This window comes from Oreochromis aureus, linkage group 3 (assembly GCF_013358895.1).
Source record: "Oreochromis aureus strain Israel breed Guangdong linkage group 3, ZZ_aureus, whole genome shotgun sequence".
Lineage (NCBI taxonomy): Eukaryota > Metazoa > Chordata > Actinopteri > Cichliformes > Cichlidae > Oreochromis > Oreochromis aureus.
This window is the reverse complement of record NC_052944.1, coordinates 27,842,802-27,864,907: the sequence shown is the minus strand read 5'-3', so window position 1 is coordinate 27,864,907 and position 22,106 is coordinate 27,842,802. Positions and strand designations below refer to the sequence as shown.

Sequence of the window (22,106 nt, the reverse complement as noted above, 5' to 3'; positions counted from 1 at the left end):
TAATAAGGTCACATATGTTGGACATCTTATTACAGATCACATGACAGATGATGAAGACATTTGGCTGAATGATGTAAACACAAGCAAACACCCTCTTACACAAGTTTAGTGCGTTCAGATAGTGTGAAGACTTGTGTAGCGCATACTGTACACCTCTGTGTACAGCACACTGTGGACAAACTACAGGAAAGCAGGTTTACAGAAACTTCAAGTAGCTTCTAATGATGCCCGAGATTATTACTGAGAGACCCAGATGGTTCAGTGCAAGTGACTTCATTCAATGTTGTATTATTGTATGTATAAAGTTATTGTTGCTTTAACAACTATGAGATTTTGTAATGTGTAAACACTGATTGACTGACCAAATACGCTAATTAAAATATTTGCACTGATCTTCAGAAGATAAAGTAGTATTTTTACTGTGATATTTTGAATCCTAACATCTGTGAGCTTTGTCTCTTCACTGCATGTTGTTTCCAGATGTTCATTCAGCAGCGTCTCTCACAGTGAGTCCTGACAGAGTGCAACACTTCACCTCTGACTCTGTCTCACTGACCTGTGAGGGAAACTTCACTGAGTGGAGAGTGAGGAAGTTCTCTGAGGACGGCCGACTGTACTCTGACTGTAGGAGAATGACTGGATCCACATGTAACATCAACACATCAGAGTCAGATACTGCAGTGTACTGGTGTGAGTCTGGATCAGGAGAGTTCAGCAGTGCAGTCAACATCACTGTACAGAGTATGTTATTATACATTTACTTCTTGGATTTTCATGATTTAGATGTCACATGAACATTTGTCCCAGTTTTGCTGAATGTGAAGTAATTCATTCAAAACACACAGGTTTGAATATACAAGATCAGATCTTCATGATGAAAAACATTTGTACAATCTGTTCTTATTATTGTTTGTCAGCTTTTTCTAAAAGTGTGCACCAGCTGATGTGACTGAAACAATTGTGTGTGATTGTGTCACAGATGATGGTAATGGTCCTATCCTGGTGAGTCCTGTTCATCCTGTGACTGAGGGAGCTTCTGTTAGTCTGAGCTGCAGTTTGAGAACACAAAAAATACTTTCCAATGTGTTTTTCTATCACAATGACAAACTTATTCAAAATGATCACCGAGGGGAGCTGAAGATCTCTGCAGTGTCAAAGTCTGATGAAGGTTTCTACAAGTGTCAGTACTCAGGAAGAGAGTCAGCACAGAGCTGGATGTCAGTTAAAGGTGAGCAGCATCAAAACATGCGATGGATTTTTCTAAACATGTCTAATGACTGAGAAGGAACATTAGATTGTCTGATTTAAGTCTCACAGTCACTTTGCTCCATTTCATAAAAGTATTTATTTATATAATTATAGTTTATCAATAATTAATTAATGTTTGATGTAACTGTGTCAGGAGCTGACAGCTCTTCATCTCCTGTGAGGTTGATGGTTGGACTGGTTTGTGGAGTCTCTCTCATTATTATTCTCCTGCTCTTGTTGTATCGCTGCAGAACGACCAACAGTGAGACCTTTTCCTTTACTTACTACAAACTCTTTATCATTCAAAGACACAAATACATCATGAGGTCCATGTAAAAGCAAAAGTCTTATTTTACATTTTTAATAAAGGTGCTGCTAACGAGCAGACGCTCAATCAGGATGAAGGTCAGCAGCACGTGTACTCCTCTCTTCTTCATGGTTAGTTTTTCATGTAGTTTCACATATTCTGATGCTATTTGCAACAAGACTGTACTTATTACATCTGCTGCAGCTTTTAATATAAATGTTATTTGCAAGAATAGTTGTGTTTAAATTAGTATCACAGACATGAGGTGACTGATTTTCTCTGACCTGCAGGTGTTCGTTCTGTGTATGAGAAACTCAGAAGATCTGAAAACCCTGAAAATGGTAAAGTATACAATTTCATTAATATAGAGCTTGTGGAAGCTGAATGATTATACAATAACTGTGTTTGATTTGAAAGTCAATCAGATTATTATTTCAGGTCCAGCAGAAGGTGATTACACCAATGTCACATCTGTGATTCAGCTCAAAGTCCTTAACAAGACAAGTGAGTGCACAAAATGTGAGATTTGAAATGCAAAATATACATTGGTAATTATTCTCACTGATAATAAATGCATTTGTGGACTAAACAGAGGGAGTTTGTTTTGTAATGCTTTCATTTGATCACCTCAACAGGGCAACGTGGTGACCCAGAGGAGAGCTCTGACTACAGTGATGTCAATCCAAATTCAGCCTCAGCTCTAACATGAAGCTAAACAGAAGCTTGTAAGTTCAAACAGGAAGATCTGTAATCACATGTGTCTGCTTCACATCACTTCCACTTTCTCATGCTGTCAAGCTCAATGTGACATCACTGGTCTTGTCCAATGATCTTTCTGCCAGTCTGTTCAGCCCAATCAGCTTTCATTCCACAGTCTTTAAATCTCACTGCTCATGTGTCATTCTCCCTTACATTTGACCTCGCGCAAATCTTAACAGCAGCTCTTTAGCTGTTTTTCTCTGTAATGTCCCTTAAAAGTTGAAGTGACTTTGAGGGAAAAGGAGAAGATTTTGAATTCTGAGTTTCTATTTCCTTCAGAAAGAATCACTCAGTGTGTTTCACTTGTTTCTCTCCCATTAGATAATAATTTTAATGGACTTTAATGTGCTGTAGATCTGTTTTTATCTTCTAAACAATTTCTTTGATTTTTAATACATTATAAATTTCTTTCTTTGAAGCACTTTGTAACTTCAAGGTTCAAGGTTCTTTATTTGTCACATGCATGTTATACAAGTATAACACACAGTGAAATGTAACCTCACACGCTCCTCGACATGTGCAAAAGGGGGGGAGGGTAGAGGAAGAACATTATATATAGTATATACATTAGGTGAATGTGCAGTAGCAGCAGCAAGCAGGTGAATTCTGTACATCAAGTGAATTAAATAAGAATAGGCAATCTGACTATTTTACAGAATAGACAATATAAACATATTTAAAATTAAAGGAATTTGAAATGCACATTGTGCCTGGGTTTAGAGTGTCTGGAAGACAATCCTGTCTCAGTCAATCATAGATGATGTGAGAGGGCGGGTGTGTGTGTGTGTTTAGGGCCCGGATGGCTTGGGGATAGAAGCTCCTCTTGAGTCTCTCTGTCCTTGCCCGGATGATGCGGAACGTTCTACCGGATTGCAGAAGTTGGAACAGTTGTTTCCAGGACGGGACGGGTGCTTCAGTATCTGCGCTGCTCTAGTCCGGCATCTCCTGGTGTAGGTGTCCTGAAGCGGGGGTAGAGCAATCCTGCAGCAGCATTCTGCTGTACGGATCACTCTCTGGAGAGCTTTTTGGTCCTTAACACAGCTGTTCCCAAACCATGATGTGATGTTCTGTGTGAGGATGCTCTCCACAGCGCCTGTATAGAAAATCCTGAGGATCTTTGGAGAGACCCTGAACTTCCTCAGAGTTCAGAGATGGTACAGGTGCTGCCTAGCCTTTTTGGTCTGGACCTGAATGTGGGCAGACCATGTCAGGTCTGAGGAGATGTGGACACCAAGATACTTGAAGGACTGCACCCTCTCCACTGGAGCTCCATTGATGATAATGGGCTTGTAGTCTCTATGCTGACTCCTTCTGAAGTCCACCACCAGCTCCTTGGTCTTGCCGACGTTCAGCTGGAGGTGGTTTTCCTGGCACCATGATGCCAGATTCTTCACTTCGTCTATGTAGGCCACCTCATCGTTGTTGGAGATGGCGCCCAACACCACTGTGTCATCAGCAAACTTCACAATGGTGTTGGAGCCGTGGGTGGCCACACAGTCTGAAGTGTAGAGGGAGTAGAGCAGTGGCGAGAGGACGCATCCCTGTGGTGCTCCTGTGTTGATGGTGATGCTGTTAGAGACACATCTACCCACCCTCACCACCTGAGTTCTGCCGGTGAGGAAGTCCAACACCCATGCACACAGACGGCTGTTGAGTCCCAGATCCCTGAGCTTTGTGAACAGTCTGCTGGGCACTATTGTGTTAAACGCTGAACTGTAATCAACAAACAGCATTCTCACATAGTTACCCTGTTTCTTGTCCACGTGGCTGAGGGTGGTGTGCAGGACGTGGGCGATGGCGTCCTCAGTGGATCTGTTGGGTCGCTAGGCGAACTGGAGCGGATCTGTGGTGTCTGGGATGGAGGAGGAGATGATGTTCTTCAGCAGCCTCTCAAACACCTTCATTACTACCGAGGTCAGTGCAACTGGCCGGTAATCGTTCAGGTATGAGGGTTTGCTGTTCTTGGGCACCGGGATGATGGTGGATCTTTTGAAGCATGTGGGGACCATAGACTTCGCCAGGGACTCGTTGAAGATGGAAGTGAACACACCTGCTAGCTGGTCAGCACAGCAGCGCAGCAGACGGCCGGAGATGTTAATAAAAGTGTGACATAAATAAAGTGTGTTGTTGTTGTGTATCAGACTGAGAGTACATGTTACAGCTGTTGAGTGTTGTGCATGAATCCACTGAAAGAGAGCATTCATTTAAAGGCACTCATTGTCATTTAAAACAGCTCACAACCCTCCAAAATGAACTAAAGCGATCCACATAATGGGAAGTAGCAACTGCTCTGGCCCGTACTTTCATGTAATACTGATTTGTGCCTTGAGATTTTGTGCATAGTGAGTCAATGCAGCCTTGAGTCTGCCCTGTGGAGACATAAGGTAAAAAAAAAGATGTGGAATGACAGATAATCTAGTGAATTGGACAGCTAAGAGTGAAAACTGCAGGGGAAAAAAAACCCAACAAAAGACTTCTGATACATTTTAAAAACATAGTATGTATAGGTCATAGTAAGAAGAACAAACTCTAATAATCTAGAAAAGTACATGTGATATGGTTCAGGTTAGTGAATGGTGCTCCAGGAGAGGGTGCTGCTGTGGACACAACAGAATAGAATAGCCCTTTATGGTCATTGTACATGTACAACACAATTATAGGTGCTCCACGCCAACTGCGCAGGAGTGTAAAAAACAGAATTCTCTACCCATATCACTCATCGGAAGGGTAACCGCTATAAAAATGATGGTCTTGCCAAAAATGAATGATTTATTTTCAATGATCCCAAAGAAACCATCACAAGATTGGTTCAGATCTCTGGATTCATATATTTCTAAGTTCCTTTGGAAAGATAAACCCCTGTGCATCAGCTTGAGATGAGATGATGAGATGAGATAGCCTTTATTTGTAGTTGCAGGTCTTTTGCCCGCAACCGAGATGACAGACCTTGCCGACCGTACATACAATACACAAACATCACATTGGGGAGACAGGTCAGGCTAGGTAGCGAGGAAAAAAACATCGGAATGTATAACACAAAAGGATAATACAGGAATGCACAGATATCAACACACCATAGCACAATAAACACAGACAAGCAACATGGGAAAGAGTTCCAGTGTGTACATCTGATCTGGGACCGCTGCAATCTTCGACTGCGCCTCCAACTGACCCGATGTCCACATCAGAGGGGAGGTAAGCGTTGGAGGTGGCGTTGGATCCGGGGTAGGGAGGGTGATGCGTCGGTGAGTGCTTATCAGTATCAGTATATGTATGTGTGTGCGTGTCCAGAGTTCAGCTGAGACAGTGTCCTTCGCCCTGCCAGGCTAAGTAAACAGTCTTCCAGCCAACCCAGGTGGCCTTGCATGGAATGGGAAGGAACAGACTAAACACAGTCGTTATCAGGGTGTTTTGTTCAGCTCCAGCCTTGCAGCTGGCGCCAAAGGGGTATCCTTTGTATCCTAGCTTAAAAATGCTACAAAGGACCAAGGATAAAGGAGGACTAGATCTGCCTAACTTTCAATAATACTTCTTAGCCAACAGGCTTCAGTTCATCTCAGGATGGTTAAAACATATCTTCTTAGATGAGCCATGGCTAGATGTAGAACAGGCACTATGCAATAATCTAGAGATTTCAGATTTACCATTTATCAGCTCAAACATCAACCGACATGAATCCTTTAAAAGCTTCTTGATGCATTCTCAATCATCCAGGTAAGTAAATCTCCAAAAGTTGATTCTGTTCAAAAATGGTGGGTTATTATCATAACTCAACTGCTGGGTAAAAGTCATAGGTTCATAAGTTGGGTTATTGTTACCAAATATTGGTTCAGAAATCATGACTCAGGAGTTGTGTTGGCAATGTGCTGGGTTCTTCAATTCACTCCACAGGTTGACTAATTCTGTTGGGTCATAGGTTGGGCAGCTTTGATAAAACATTGAGTCAAAATATTTAATATTTAAATTGAGAGCTTCGCTTTTACACTCAGCTCTCTCTTCACCACAACAGACTGGTACACTGCGGCCGCCGCATCAATCCGTCTGTCGATCTCCTGTTCCCTTCTCCCATCACTTGTTAACAAGACCCCGAGATACTTAAACTCCTCCACTTGGGGCAGGACCATGGCCTCAGATTTGGAGGTGCTGATTCTCATTCCCACCGCTTCACACTAGGCTGCGAACTGTTCCAAATGATCCTCTTTTGACATAAGTGGATGTTGGAATCATTTAATAGACTACAGTTTGTTCATGTAAATGGAGAGTCCTCTTGTGAGGATAAATAGCGAGGATAAATATGGAGTTCCACAGGGTTCCATGTCAGGACCTGCTTCCCTTAGGCTGTATTATTATAAGGCATAAAATACAATTTTCTTGCTATGCAGATGATATCCAGCTCTATGTATCCATGAGGACAGATGACACACACCAATTAGTTAAATTGGTGTGTAGGAATGAGAATGACTACTAATTTCCTGCTTCTAGATTCAGATAAAAACCAAAGTGATTGCACTTGGCACTAAAAACCTTAAAAATATACTGTCCAACCAGATACTTCCTCTGGATTGCATTGCCTTGGCCTCTAGTAACACTGTGAGGAACATTGGAGTGCTGCCCAGAACTCCAAGCACCACCGAGTCCAGGGCAGCACCCACTGCCTCCACCACAAAGAATAGACTGGAGCAAGGGCGTAGATTTGGCATGGACGGAAGGGACATGTCCCCACCAATATCCAGCGATTATTGAATTGTCCCCACCAATAATTTGATCTCTTCGAGTGAAGAAAAACAAACCCGATAGAAAGAAAAAAACGATCTGTCAACGTCTCATTCACCTAGCGGTGCAGATAGTTAAATTACGTTCTCTACTGGAGTCCTACCTCATGTGACAAATATGGCCAATGTGATTGGCTGTGCCTTTCAGGGAGCTCTGTTTAGTTTTAGCAGCGGCAACCCTGCACTGCGAGGACCTGCAAGGGGGAGAGGAGGATGGCAGCACAAAGGAAGAACCTGGTATTTTTCAAAGAAACCTGTAAGTCACTTAAAGTCAAGTTCACTCATAAAATGTGTCCGTCATAATAACGTTACAGGCTATGCTAGGCTTTGGCCCACATCAGTCTAAAACTGCATGTAACCATGAATAACGTGTTTTGGAAACTAACTGCACAACAGGCAGCACTATTAGTTATCTCAATTTCCCAGAGTAACATTTCTAATTTTGATTGAAACTGTCAGAGAAAACTGCAGCCTTGAGCAAGCCAGGATATTAGTTTACAGAGGCTGTACCATGTCCACCAGGAGAGACTGGACAGTATAGATGTAAAACAAATATGCCAGCAGTTTATCTCAGTTAGCGAGAGGAGAAGGCATGTGTTTGGCTGCTTCACATAGTGGACATTGAGTTGTTGTGTGGGGCACCAGTAGTCCATGTCTGTTGCTGTAACAGTAGTTCATGTTTAGAATAAAAATTCCCAGCTCACTGAGTTGATCGGGGCAATAGTGCCTAAACCGTTGTATAATTTTGCTGAGAGATCTTTTACTTTGTGGTAATCTTAGATGAGTAGTTTTATGGACAAAACCCAGCAGGTCATTCAGTGTTCCCTTAGTGCTAATGTGTCAGAGATGTTGGTGTACTATAACTGAAGTAATGTTGTTAAGTCCTTAAAGTCATATTCTTTTATTGTCATGACTGTATTTGAAGCTGTTTTTATTTTTGTACGATATCTGATTTATATGGAATATGGCTGAAGTAAACTAAAGTCTAAAATACTTAGTCATTTGTTTAATAGTAATTTAACATTATATTATTCACATATAAAACTATGAATTGTAATTTTAAATGGTTTAAAAGCATGTAGAATAGCATATGTAGGCAAGTATATTTCTGCTTTTTTAACAAGAAGCAAAGACAAAAAGGAAAAAAAAAAGAAACAGGGCAGGGTTCGGTGGTTGAATCATCCGTCCCCACCAATGCCAAAACCAAATCTACGCCCTTGGACTGGAGTGTGCAGATGAGTCCTAAGTTCTTCAAATGAAATAACCTTTCCATCTTGTATAACATATTCTAGATTATGCCACAATGAAAAAACGTACTTTTTCATTGTGAAAAAGTAAAAGTACAATGAAAAACTTACTTTTTCATTGTATTTGTTTTCTGATAAATATCTGGATTGTTTCAAATGGGTGTTAGTTTACATGGGATAAGTGATGACTTAGTAATCTTTAAGAACCTGCCAGGCTGTAGAGAAGTGTTCTGTCTTTACCAGAGTGTCCAGAAAATATGGTTGCAGACCTGACAGTAAAATTACAGAATGAAGCCTCAACCTTTAGCCTAATGTGTCCCAATCACACCTGCCCAGGCCACACTGTCATTTCCCACATAAGCACTGAAGTGAGAAAGTAGGACAAAAGAGTCAGGGGTGATGGAAATTTAAATGTTCTCTTTCATATTTTAGTTCGTGAAACCAGGGGCGATTCTAGGATCAGAGCTTTGGGGGTGCTGAGCACCCAGAGAGCTGCCCAGCCAGGCAAGATAAACTTTACACATCACGATGAGACTTCTTCCCCGTCTCTGTCAGTCCCTGCATCCTTAAATGTCTCCAGTTGTCCCGAGTTCCCTCTGACTGTCTCCTTGGTGCATTTAAACCTCTGTTCCTCCCTGTCCTCATCATCTGTTGTCTTCATCTCCGCTATCAGTCATCATAATTTTACCATCTCTGTGCAAGTCTGCAAATTTCTTTATTAAATCATAAGATTCTTAAATTCATCAAGTCTCTCTCTGCCTGGGTCCTCATCACAAAACATGACATCACCGTTTTGTACATTTTAACACAATTTAATCCCCACATTTGTGAAAGAAAAGCAAAACACTTTTTTGATTAGTCTGTAACAAAACCATCAAATCTGATAAAGGTTATTTAAATGATGCTCATAGTGAGTAAGAAGTAAACTGAGTGCATGTTTTGGACTGAGATTCACTTTTAATGTGTATGTATAATATAATACAGATACATAAAAACACTCCCAAAACAGAATAAATTATTACAAAATATTAATAAAAACTATAAAAATGGAGGCAACTTTGCCTGTGGTAGAATGTATACAATGTATGAAAAATCTTTACTGCAGATACTAATTTAACTAATTTAATAATACTAATTTTGTGTTGTAAGATTTATGAGTTTCATGCTTTCATAGTGGTACTTGGGAGAGCTTGACATTTTTCTCAGGCGGTACACACTGTAAAAAGTTTGAGAAACACTGATAAGTGTTTCTCTGCCGCATAAGTCTGTATGCAGCAGTCATACAGACAACTGGACGGTCCAAAAGTTGGCCTACCTATTACTGGCTGAGGTTTTAGTAGAGTTGTGGCTGAACCACATAAAAATATATCATTAATTTTAATCTCGCCAATCAATGATAATGTTATGTTGGAATGTTGTTAAAGAGGGTCAAAAATGTTTCAACCCAGTTTGTTTTGCAGCTTCTGTATAGCAGCTTTAATATAGGGAGGACACAACTTCCAGACTGTGTGAGTAAAATCAGGTTTTTTCTCTTTGTCAGTTTAACAGTTTCTGTTTTGCCTGTCACTGTTCCCTGTCTGTTTTCTTACCTGGTTCTTCCTGACCTTGTACTTTCTCCTCATGTTCCCCTCTTTCCTCTCTCCCTCTTTGGACTGACAATCATACACAAATAGATTGGATTCAATTAGATGAAAAAATTACATTAATATGAATTTTTTTTTTTATTAAGATCACTAACGAAAAGTCCTCTCTCAGTGTACTTTCAACCAAAAGGCAAATAACCAAACCACATGAACATCTAATAAAAGATATAAATATTGAAACACTGATCCAACATTATCCTTTATTGATGGATCATTTGTTCTTACACTTTTACCTGAATGTGGCTCCTGTTTTTGAAAAAACTTCCTTATATCCATTATGAACCTGGCTGTCTCTCTGTACACACACACACACACACACACACACACACAACAGGAGTTATAAGGTTAATGGGCATTCAGTCAGTTAGCTAGTTAGTATCCATTTCAAACAGGACAGTGGTAACAACAGCAGGCTACGGACAATTTTACGTTTTAGATTTTAAATAGGCTGTATACATTTCAAAGGGAGCAACAGGACGGTCAAATGTCGCTGAATTTACTACAGAGCAGGACGGATTGTAGGGTAGCAAACATCATTGGAAAACACGTTTTCAACACTGCAGGTTACCTGGTGTAATGTTTTTCAGCTAAAAAGAAACATGACTCCTATCTAACTACATAAAGAGTAACTGAAGGTTAAATGCTGCTAATATGTCCTGTTTTAATCCAGGCACTCCACCTCCGCTCCGCTGCGTCTCAGCTACCATCGCTCTGGCAGCAACGACCCTAGAGCCAGAGCGGGGGTGAGCTGGAACAAACCATTTTGGGAGGGGGGAGAGGTTATCTATACTTTTGTTGTTAAAATGTTCCGTCTCAACCAAGTACTGTATGCTTTTTATATTTTTAGTAGTGTGTCACACAAACAGCAAATATTGTCAAAAAAAGTAAGAAATCTTTGGGGGTGCTTTGATTCATTTTGGGGGGTGCTTCAGCACCCCCCAAAATGGGCTAAAATCACCCCTGCGTGAAACATACAGGTCTTTAACTTCAGTTCAACTGCACAGTGAGTCATTTCCTTTTTCTGGGCCAGACTTAAAACTATAATCGCACATCAGTGTGAGAACATTCACAGATCTATGCTGAGGTCAGAGGAGCCTTTTAATTATAGAACTGCATGAGAATATTTGAGCTGAGACTCAAATAAAATGCATAAACGTGTTTTTATGCCGGCTGAAAGAAGAATTTCAACATAATTCCTCTAATAAACAATCAAAATGAAAAAAAAAGTTCATTAAAAAGTCTTTACAAAAAATACAGACTCCAAAGGAGAAAATCAGATGCCTATGAGCTCTGATAAGTTAGAAAACTTTACCAGTGAAATACAGACAAGAAGATCTGTGAAGAACTAAAACTTATTTGAAGTACGCCTGCAGGATCAATCAGTCATTGTGAATGATTTGTTTAGAGGGGGGGGGGATGACATTGATGATCCAGAAAAGTTGGGGATTTCCTTAGTGGGATGATTGATCATGCATCAAGACAAATTGATAATGTAGTCTCAAAAACTTGCAAAAAAACTGTATGTACCAAATATGATACGCTACACATCAACTGTTTGCAGTGGACAGGAAATGTGAACATGTCAAATGACTGCTGCAGTCAAAGCTAGGGAGCACAGAGAGGTGACAGAAGGTGGAGCTGAATAAAAACTCTGGTCTTATCTACATTAAGAGCAATGTGAAGTCGAACACTTTGAGATTAGATGCAGATCAGCGTGCAGGGCTGGACGTGAGGATGGGGCACTCTTTGCTCTGTTTGCTGGGGTTATTCTGTGAGTACAATACACACCTTTACTGTTTGAATGGCAGTGATGAAGGAAAATGTTTCTCACTGGTGACAATTACAGTGTATCACTGCTTTAACCTGTTTACCTGACAGCTTCAACACAGCATACCAGATTTTTCTTCATGTGAGGAGTAGACTGAAGTTTACACTTCCTTGAGCCTACTACCCTTAATACTATTAATTACTACTATTAATACTATTTAATAATTTACTAATCATTGTTCATCAATTATATAATTAGTCACATTTGCAAGCCTAAGCAGGGTTCTCTGCCTAGGTTGCTGCCCCAATGATACAGCCCTAGATAAGTGGAAGATGATCGATGGATGGATCAAACAATGTTTTATTTTGTTAATTTCTGAAGTGATCTGGTTCAAAGGTTGATGCAAATTTACAACAGGGCACAAGATATGTGTGTCATCAGCAAATAAATTAAATGTTCCAAAAAAAAAAAGGGAAAGTGGCCCATAGCTTACCCCCATAGCTGGACTGGCCATCGGGCATACCGGGCATTTGCCCGGTGGGCCGATGGAGATTCTTCGTTTTTATGGGCCGATGGGGTTTTTTTTCTTCGTTTTTTTCCGTATAAACACTGAAAGGTGGTGGATTGGCCAGATGAAGGGAGATGTGTAAAAATAAATCAGTTGTTTGGTGGTGGCTATTGCGTAGCTTCTACAGATTCAGTAACATTAGCAAGTGGTGGAGGCCAGATGCAACACGCTGGCAGGTGGATGACGGAAAGGCAGGAGGAGCAGAGACCCGAGGCGGTGAACTGAACTTCAGGTAAGAAGTTATGACCTGCAGTCTATCTGGGTCAGATATAAACCAAGTTTAGGTGGAGTTTATTTTCGTTATGCTGACTTTTTACAGTCAGTTACAATAACTCGTTTCCATACTGCTGGGCGGGTATATAAAAACGGAATCGTCTCGTATACAGAGAAAATATTGCACGTTTCGTATTGAGGTGAAAAGGAACACAGTTTGTCCCGTATTTCAGCTACAATGAAAAAGACACAAAGCTGGAGTTATTCTGTCTTTGCTGCACAGCTGTCTCTTCTCCTCTCATTATTATCCATTATTGTACATAGTACTTTTTTTAGGGTCCCATCATAATTTCTTCAGAAGTAGCTAAGTACTGTTTATGATGCCAGCATTTTCCCACATTTTCTAGATACTGTACCAGTACTGTGTGTAAAATGCCATCAAAAAGTCAATTAAGTTTTTCTTTCTCATCTGTCTTTCTATCTCCTTTCACTTTTTAAAGGTTGCCATGTTAGAAAAAATATTTTGCCCTGCCATGCTGTTTATTGATGTGGCAAATGAATGGTTTATGAAAATATATCTAAATCTGTCATCAGTAATCAGTAATGATCATGTCTCACCTCTAGTCTTCTGAAGCTTCTAGTCTTAATCTCAGGTTTTCACCATGTGTTGTAGATAGTTCAGGAGGTTAACTCGACCAAGCAGTCTACTTTTGGGTACTGTTTAGAATACCAGAATAGGGAGGATGGTGTAAGTTTATTAGACTGATACATATATACCAACAAGACAGTGTACATCACTGTCACAACAGCGTTTGTTTTCATTCAAAGGCTTTATGGCTTTTCCTATAATACCTGCCCGGGCCGATTTTTTGTCCCAGTCCAGCCCTGCTTACCCCTGTGGTACACCACACACAATGTGCAAACATTCTAATTTATATTCTCCCATCTTTACAAATGGCTGCCTGTTATTTAAATGGATTTTTAACCCCATTTAGGCAAGGCAAGGCAAGGCAAGGCAAATTTATTTATATAGCACAATTCAACAACAAGGTGATTCAAAGTGCTTTACAGAGACATTAAAAACAAAATAGATAAAAAGCATGATTTAAAATTGATTAAGACAAGCAAACAAACAAACAAACAAACAAACAAAACAGTAGATAAAATCAGTAGTTAAAATGTAAGTTTTGGAATTTAAGCTTAAAAGTGTGGATTTGGTGCTTTATTCAAAAGCAGCAGAGAACAGGTGAGTCTTCAACCTGGATTTAAATAAACTGAGTGTTTCAGCTGATCTGAGGCTTTCTGGGAGTTTGTTCCAGATATATGGAGCATAAAAGCTGAATGCAGCTTCTCCGTGTCTGGTTCTGACTCTGGGAACTGATAAAAGACTGGATCCAGATGACCTGAGAGATCTGGAAGGTTCATACTGGGTCAGGAGGTCACTGATGTATTTTGGTCCTAAACCATTCAGAGCTTTATAGACTAGCATCAGAACTTTAAAGTCTATCCTCTGACAGACAGGCAGCCAGTGCAAAGACCTCAGAGCTGGACTGATGTGGTCCACTTTTTTGGTCTTAGTGAGGACTCGAGCAGCAGAGTTCTGAATGAGCTGTAGTTGTCTGACTGATTTTTTAGGTAGACCTGTAAAGATGCTGTTACAGTAATCAAGCCTACTGAAAATGAATGCATGGACTAGTTTTTCCCGGTCCTGTTGAGACATCAGATCTTTTATCCTTGAAATATTCTTGAGGTGATAGTAAGCTGATTTTGTTATTGTCTTAATGTGTTTTTCTAAGTTTAGGTCTGCATCCATCACTACACCCAAATTTCTCGCCTGGTTTGTGGTTTTTAGGTGTATAGATTGAAGTTCTCTGGTGACCTGTAATCGTTTTTCTTTGGCACCAAAGACTATTACTTCAGTTTTGTTTTTGTTTAGCTGGAGAAAATTGTGGCACAGCCAGTCATTAATTTCTTCAATGCATTTACCAAGAGCCTGTACAGGGCCTCGGTCTCCTGGTGACATTGTGATATATATCTGTGTGTCATCTGCATAGCTGTGATAGTTTATTTTGTTGTTCTTTATAATCTGTGCCAGTGGGAGCATGTAAATGTTAAACAGAAGGGGTCCCAGGATGGAACCTTGGGGAACTCCGCATGTGATACTTGTCTGCTCAGATGTGACGTTACCTAGTGATATAAAGTATTTCCTGTTTTCTAAGTATGTTTTGAACCAGTTTAGTACAGTTCCTGAAAGACCTGCCCAGTTCTCCAGTCGTTTGAGTAATATGTTGTGGTCAACTGTGTCAAATGCTGCACTGAGATCCAGTAAAACTAAGACTGACATTTTTCCACTGTCTGTATTCAGACATATGTCATTAAACACTTTGGTCAGAGCGGTTTCAGTGCTGTGGTTCTGTCTAAAACCTGACTGGAAGGCATCATAGCAGTTATTCTGTGTTAAGAAGTAATTGAGCTGTTGAGAAACTGCTTTTTCAATGATCTTACTTAAAAATGGGAGATTTGAGATCGGCCTGTAGTTATTCATTTGTGTCTTGTCAAGATTGTCCTTTTTCAGTATAGGTTTAATTACAGCAGTTTTTAGTGGTTCTGGAAACACACCTGATATTAAAGAAAAGTTTACTATCTGTAACAGGTCTGACTCCAAAGTCTTTGAGACCTTTTTGAAAAAACTTGTTGGCAGGACATCCAAACAGCAAGAGGAGGAGTTCAGTTGACCTAAGATGTCCTCCAGGTCTTTGCTGTTAATAGGGTGAAACTGGTTCATGGTATTTAAACAGTTTTTCGGTGGACACAGTACATATCCTGGATCTGCTGTTGATGTACTAATTGCTTGTCTAATCTTTTGGATTTTTTCTGTGAAGAATTTGGCAAAGTCATTGCAGGCCATGGTCGAATGAAGTTCAGCTGCCACTGACACAGGAGGGTTTGTTAGCCTGTCAACTGTAGAAAATAAGACCCGAGCATTATGACTGTTTTTGGTGATGATGTCAGAGAAGTAGGACCTCCTTGCATTCCTCAGTTGTAAATTATAATTGTGAAGTTTCTCTTTATAGATGTCATAATGAACCTGGAGGTTTGTTTTTCTCCATCTGCGCTCAGCTTTCCTACACTCTCTTTTTTCATTTTTCACCAGTGTAGAGTTTCTCCATGGAGACTTCTTCCTTCCAGAGATGACCTTCACCTTAATGGGAGCAATAGTGTCCATTACATTTAACATTTTAGCATTGAAGCTAGTGACGAGCTCATTGACTGAACCTCTGGACAGGTCAGGTGTTAATGGGAAGACCTGGTTAAAGATCTCACTACTGTGTTCAGTTATACACCGTTTTGTGATCACTGCTGTTGATATATTTGTGTGGGCTGAGATTTTACTTTCAAAGAAAACACAGTAATGATCAGACAGGCCAACATCAGACACAGTAACCTTTGAAATGCTCAGGCCCTTGGAGATCAGTAGGTCAAGAGTGTGTCCTCTATTATGTGTGGCCTCTGTTACATGCTGAGTCAGCCCAAAGTTGCCCAGAGTGTTACTCAGGTCTTTTGTCCCTTTGTCCTGAGGGTTGTCCACATGGATGTTAAAATCCCCAACAATAATTACACAGTCGAAATCAACACAGATCACAGACAGCAGTTCACTGAGGTCATTAAAAAAGTCTGTGCAGTATTTGGGAGGCCTGTAAACATTAAGGCACACAACTTTGGATGGGGCCTTCAGCTGTAAAGCCACATATTCAAAAGACTGAAAACTACCAAGAGATAACTGCTTACATTGAAATGATTCAGGACTACCCCCTTATCCTAAGCCTTTCCAGTGTATTTATGTGTCATGGTTAACTATGCCAAATGCTTTTTTTCAGATCAAGAAATATCCCAAACTTGAATTTCTTGCTGTGCCTTGAATTTGTAACTTCTTCTGTGAGATCAAAGATTGTTTTGGACCTTCTGATTGTCAGTTTTAACTGATGTGATTTAATTCATTGTTTTAGCGCTCAACACGATCCTCCGTGGAAATGCTGAAGGTGAGAAATTGTTTCTTCTTACCATTTCTACCATATGTGTTGCTCTTAACTTGTATTTACCAAAAGGAGAGTATATTTCTCCGGCTCCCCATTCAATAATTTAATAATAGTTAAATAATTCAATAATCAGTTATTATTAATCTCTGTCTCTGTACACATAGATGGCAAATGAAAGATTAAAGGAAACACCATCATGAAATATGAAATATGCTGCTCTGAGCTCAGCATAGAGTTTGTTACCTTCATACCCACATTTGGTGTTTTGATTAGAAGCTGTCTAACATGTCACTCCAAAGTCTCTGTAGAGGTTCAGTGTATTGAATTGAATTATTCACATTATTTAAGTTTGCATCAAACATTCAGGGCAACAATTTTATAGTTTTGATCTTTGAATTACAGGAAGGAAAGTGAAGGCTACAGTGACAGCAAACACCGAAATCATGCCAGCAGGGGGCAGTGTGACAATGACCTGCGATGTGAATCACTTTGCTGACTTAGAATATGAGTGGTTCAGACAAACCTCTAAAAACTCTGAGAAGACCACAGTAGCTGGTGAATCAGACAGAGTATTTGTGACCTCTGAAGCTGGCTTCTACACCTGCAGAGGATGTGTTAAAGACAGTGACCCAGTCATTATCCATGAAACTGTCATGTATCGAAAGATGAGAACCTGAATGCAGACTCTGAGACAGGCTCAATAATAAAAAGTCTAACTTATTTGGCTGATTAAAAGTCACACACACACACAACCCCGTTCAGCTATCTTAGTGAGGACCCTCATTGACATAATGGTTTCCCTAGCCCCTTACCCTAACCCTAACCATTAAAAATGAATGCCTAACCCTAACCCTTACCCTAAACCTAACCATAACCTAATTGTAACCCTGACACTAAAACCACGTTTTGAGCCTCAAAAATGCCTTTAAATGCCTTCAAAAATGTGAGGACCGGGTTGTGTGTCCTCACAAGTGACTGCTGGTTCTCACAAGTATAGTAGAATGCAGATTTCGGTTCTCACAAAGATAGCTAGACAGGAACACACACACACACACACACACACACACACACACACACACACACACACACACAGTGGCATCACTACCAAAATAAAACAGGAAGTGAAAATTAATAACTAAACATTGAAACAGACATGACAATAAAGTTGTTAACAAAGGGGAACTGACACAGGAGGATGAGACAAGAAACACAATGGGAGGAAACAAATTAAACTCCAACACTAAAGTATAACAAGAACTGAAAGTTCCAAAAATGCTCAAGAAAGAATTAAGATTAATAAACAAAACTACAAACACGAACAAACAAACAAAGAATTCAACCTGAAAAAGATCAGAAACACGTCAAACCTGGAAACATTAAAGCTTGTAAATAGACATTTTTATAGAAGCATTTTTCTTTTATAGTAACAATAAGCCTGCAGGGAACAAAGACTGATTCAGCTTGCTTTTTCAAGATATTTTATTTACTCAGGTCAAACAGTTGAAGCTCTAAATAAATTGTTTAAATGTTTTTAAAGATTGTTGCATAAAACAACATGTCTGTGAATCAGCTGTTTTCCAGTCACTTTACTCTCATGTTATAAACAGTAAAATTTGTTGGCTGTCTCCTAATTGGATATTCTTATACAAACAGTTCTCAATAAGCCCACTGTGACCCTCAGATATACAGCGGTGAGACAGACACTGTCAGATGTGAGATTCATGGAGGAGACACTGAGTGGGATTATGAGTGGGAAACGAACAGCATGATAAAAGCTCCAAATCAAAATGAATACAGGATTAGATCTGCTTCATCATCCAACAGTGGAAACTATCGCTGTAAGGGCAGAATGAAAAGTTCACAGCATAAAACAACAGAGTGGAGTGATTCAGTCACACTGACAGTTTCAAGTGAGTTGAAGATCTTTCATTAATATTATCTGTTCTATTAAATCCTCAGATGTTTCAGGTTTTAGTTAAAGAGTCCGATGTCACAACTAACACACACATTATGTTTTTCACCTAATGACTTTAATGAACTGCAGACTACAATATGGCCTCATTTTATTGGACGCTGGCCTATTCATTTAAATTTTTTATGTATTTATTTTTCCAGTTGGCAAATAATCTGTATTAATTATTTGCAGGATAATTGTTTCATATTTGGTTCTAGTAACTAAATTATCTAGTGATTTTTTTCATTACTGTAACACTATCACCGATAACGATACGTAATATCGGATCGGTCCATCTCTAGTCGCAGATGCCAACAGACTCGATAAACTGATCCGTAAGGCCAGTAATGTTGTGGGGATGGAGCTAGACTCTCTTAAGGTGGTGTCGGAGAGGCGGATGTTGTCCAAGATAAAGACAATGTTGGATAACACCTCCCACCCACTCCATGAGGTGCTGGTCAGTCACAGGAGCACGTTCAGTGAGAGACTGAGATTACCGAAAAGCACCACTGAACGACACAGGAAATCATTCCTGCCTGTGGCCATCTCCCTGTACAACTCATCCACTTAACACACTGTTTACTGCAATAGCTGCACTCTTCTTGCACATGTTCTTCCTTTTTGAGCTATTTATTAATAAGTGACTTTTATGTATATATATGCATGTATATATCGTGCTATTCTTACTTAGTCTGTCTTTGTTACTGTTTGTTTATGCTGGAGCACTGTAACCAAAAATAATTTCCCCTAGGGATCAATAAAGTATTCTGATTTTGATTCTGATTTAAGTGTTAAGTTTGTTCTTGAAATGCATTATTGGTCCAGCAGGTGGCGCCATTTGGCTGTCATGTTTCCTGCTGCTCACCTCACTCCAGATTTGAAGTTTCATTAATATTATTTTCAAAATTAGTTTCTCGCTATATGGAACTTTAATAAGATGAAATTAATAGAAAACAGCATTAAAACTAGAGATGGACCGATCCGATATTACGCATCGGTATCGGTCTGATACTGACCTAAATTACTGGATCGGATATCGGCGAGAAATAAAAAATGTAATCCGATCCATTAAATATCATAAAAGCACCTCACAAAACTTGCTACATGGCGTAACTCGGCTCATAACCGTAGCACGTTGGAGCAGTGTGCGTTACGTGATAGAGCGGCTGTGTGTATTTGTAGCCTCGCTACCAAACCAGCATTTCATCTCCGAGGAAGTTATCCCAGAGAGAAGTAAAGCAAGTGTGTAAGTTCATCTCTGAATGTTTATAAAGCGTTCCCGCATTAAGCTTAACAACCGATATATGGAGCGACTGCCTCTCTCTCTCCCTCCCTCTCCTGCTGCTACTTCAATCGTGAAACTGCTTAAGGATCAGCTGATCGACTTTTCTGTCGCGAGTCCGTCTCTCTTCTTTGTTTTTGGTCCACTTTGCACCAGAAAGAGGAAACCAGCGGCGGAACAACAGCAGCACGTTTAAGCTTGATAAGCTGTTGTTAGAATTTATTTAATATTACTTTCTACACCAGGATCCTTTTCTACGTAGCTGACGGCTGGTAACTGTGCAGGGGCGGATCTAGCAAAGTTTAGCCAGGGGGGCCGATAGGGCATGAACAGGGAAAAGGGGGCACAAAGACATACTTTTCTTTCTTATTCTCAACGTGAAGAATTTCCACTCAAAGATCCTGGCTGTGAATCAAGGCAAGCAAATATGTTTTTACCACCTGCTTTGTGTAATAAAGTTTTCCCGTGTCCGCAGTGTTTGACATCTTGTTGACTTTCTGCGACACCGGCAGCTGGAAGGAAGCTCTGCAGATGTGGTTTTCTCCAGGCAAGGGTTACGTGGTTGCAGGAGGCGATTCGCCGCCTCCTCCTACAACAGAGACTCATCGCGTAGAATAATGACTTCATTTAATTTCATATCAACTACTGAAACTCCTGTGAAAGGACATTGATAGAGAAAGACTCTTCATGCTGCTGGGGGGAGCTGTGCCTGGTTAAAGAGGACAGCGCGCTGGTGTTCGGTCATTTTAACACTGACAGATGTTAATTAGCTTTAAACCGACTGCAGGGAACACACACAAGAGCATTTGTGACTCTTTTACTGTTTTTCTAGAGTCTTCATAGTGCCTTTATTTGTTATTCTCCAACTTCAGCTTCTGTGAACGGCAGCATTATGAGTATAATTTATATGTATATAGAAAGATAATTACATTTCTTAAACTGGACAAACAGTGAAGTGTTTTGCACTGAAAATCTTTTGCTTTATATGAATCTCTCTATAGACACTGTATTTTTAAACTTGGTGTGTATAAACAGATTTTTTTTAAACAACTCTGGGATAAATCTTACTTCTGTAATAATTTTAAGTAAAAAAGTTTTTATTGCAATTTTACAACCTGGCAGACTTACACAGAATGAGTTTTATGTCTCAAATTGCAAACTTCAGCCTTTTGAGTCTTTTTATTATCAGTATTTTATTTTGACGTAAAATAAAACGGCACTTAAATATAACTAGAAAATGCAGTGTAAAATCCAGGAACTGTGCAGGAACTCCAGCGTTAGATTTATCATTAAATGGTAAAAATAGTAGCTAAGGTTTATTTTTAAAAATGGCTGTGCTATTTCCAGGAATTCTATAATTTAGTTTTAGGGAAATCTTTCACAGGGAAGCCTGTGAAAGACGCCAGAGCAACTGCTGAGACCCAAATAAATCACTTAAACAAGTGTAGCCTCAAACAAGACAATCGCTAAAACCCTGCACAGGAATGCAGTGGGAGGTTACAGAGGAGATGCCTTCAAGACAGGCTGGAGTGTGCTAAGGACAACGTGGAGAAAGATTATGCGTCCTTTGGTCAGATGAGATAAAGCTAGGATCTCTGGCCACACTGCTTATGTTTGGAAGAAGAATTGAGTGGCATACAACCCAAAGAAGACCGTCCCCACAGTGAAACACGGTGGTGGGAGTGTTACGCTGTGGGAATACTTCAGTGTACCTGGAGCTGGGAATGTTGTTACGGTGGCAGGAATCATGAAGAAAGAAGGATATGACTTGAATCCCATTCAAAATCTTTTTCTTTAAATATCAGGTTTGAGGAGTCACCTTTGAATTATGAGCAGTCCTCTCAATTCTGCAGTTTGCTTTTATATTATGTAAATGTTAATGTGTTTAATCATCATACACCTATAAAACAATGGGTTTTGGTGCATTGCTCTTCTTGTGGATCAACACAATACTTTCTGTTTTATTTGGTGCTAATGACCCCGATTGGTTAGATATTGCTAGATTGGTTAGATATACTGCACATAACAATGCATGTTTAGAGTTTTAATGGTAAAATGCTGTTTTCAGATCTTTCTCCTGAAAGTGCAGTTTTCTGAAATCTGATATTAAGAGTGCCAAACGGCTACAACAGTGATGCACGCATAAAAAAGAGCTGATGTGGAAAGTTGAAGCAGTCATTGCATCAAGAACATCACACGTTTTTCAGTGATAATATGCTGACATGTTAAAAATACCATAATAAACATATTGAACATATAAAAATATTGACGTTTTATGTGGCCAAACATGGATTAAACAACAAACACA

At 39.8% G+C, this 22,106-nt stretch overlaps 1 protein-coding gene across 1 annotated transcript in view; it reads left to right on the top strand.

The window, feature by feature from the left end:
- Positions 1-1,943, top strand: part of LOC120433546 (immunoglobulin superfamily member 1-like) — a 91,826-nt gene extending 89,883 nt beyond the window's left edge. Inside the window, exons 11-15 of the mRNA XM_039599840.1 lie at positions 481-741; positions 980-1,228; positions 1,403-1,510; positions 1,618-1,686; positions 1,846-1,943. Of these exons, the coding sequence (XP_039455774.1) occupies positions 481-741; positions 980-1,228; positions 1,403-1,510; positions 1,618-1,686; positions 1,846-1,943 (785 nt within the window). The remainder of the gene's footprint in view (positions 1-480; positions 742-979; positions 1,229-1,402; positions 1,511-1,617; positions 1,687-1,845) is intronic.
- The last annotated feature ends 20,163 nt before the right edge of the window (positions 1,944-22,106 follow it).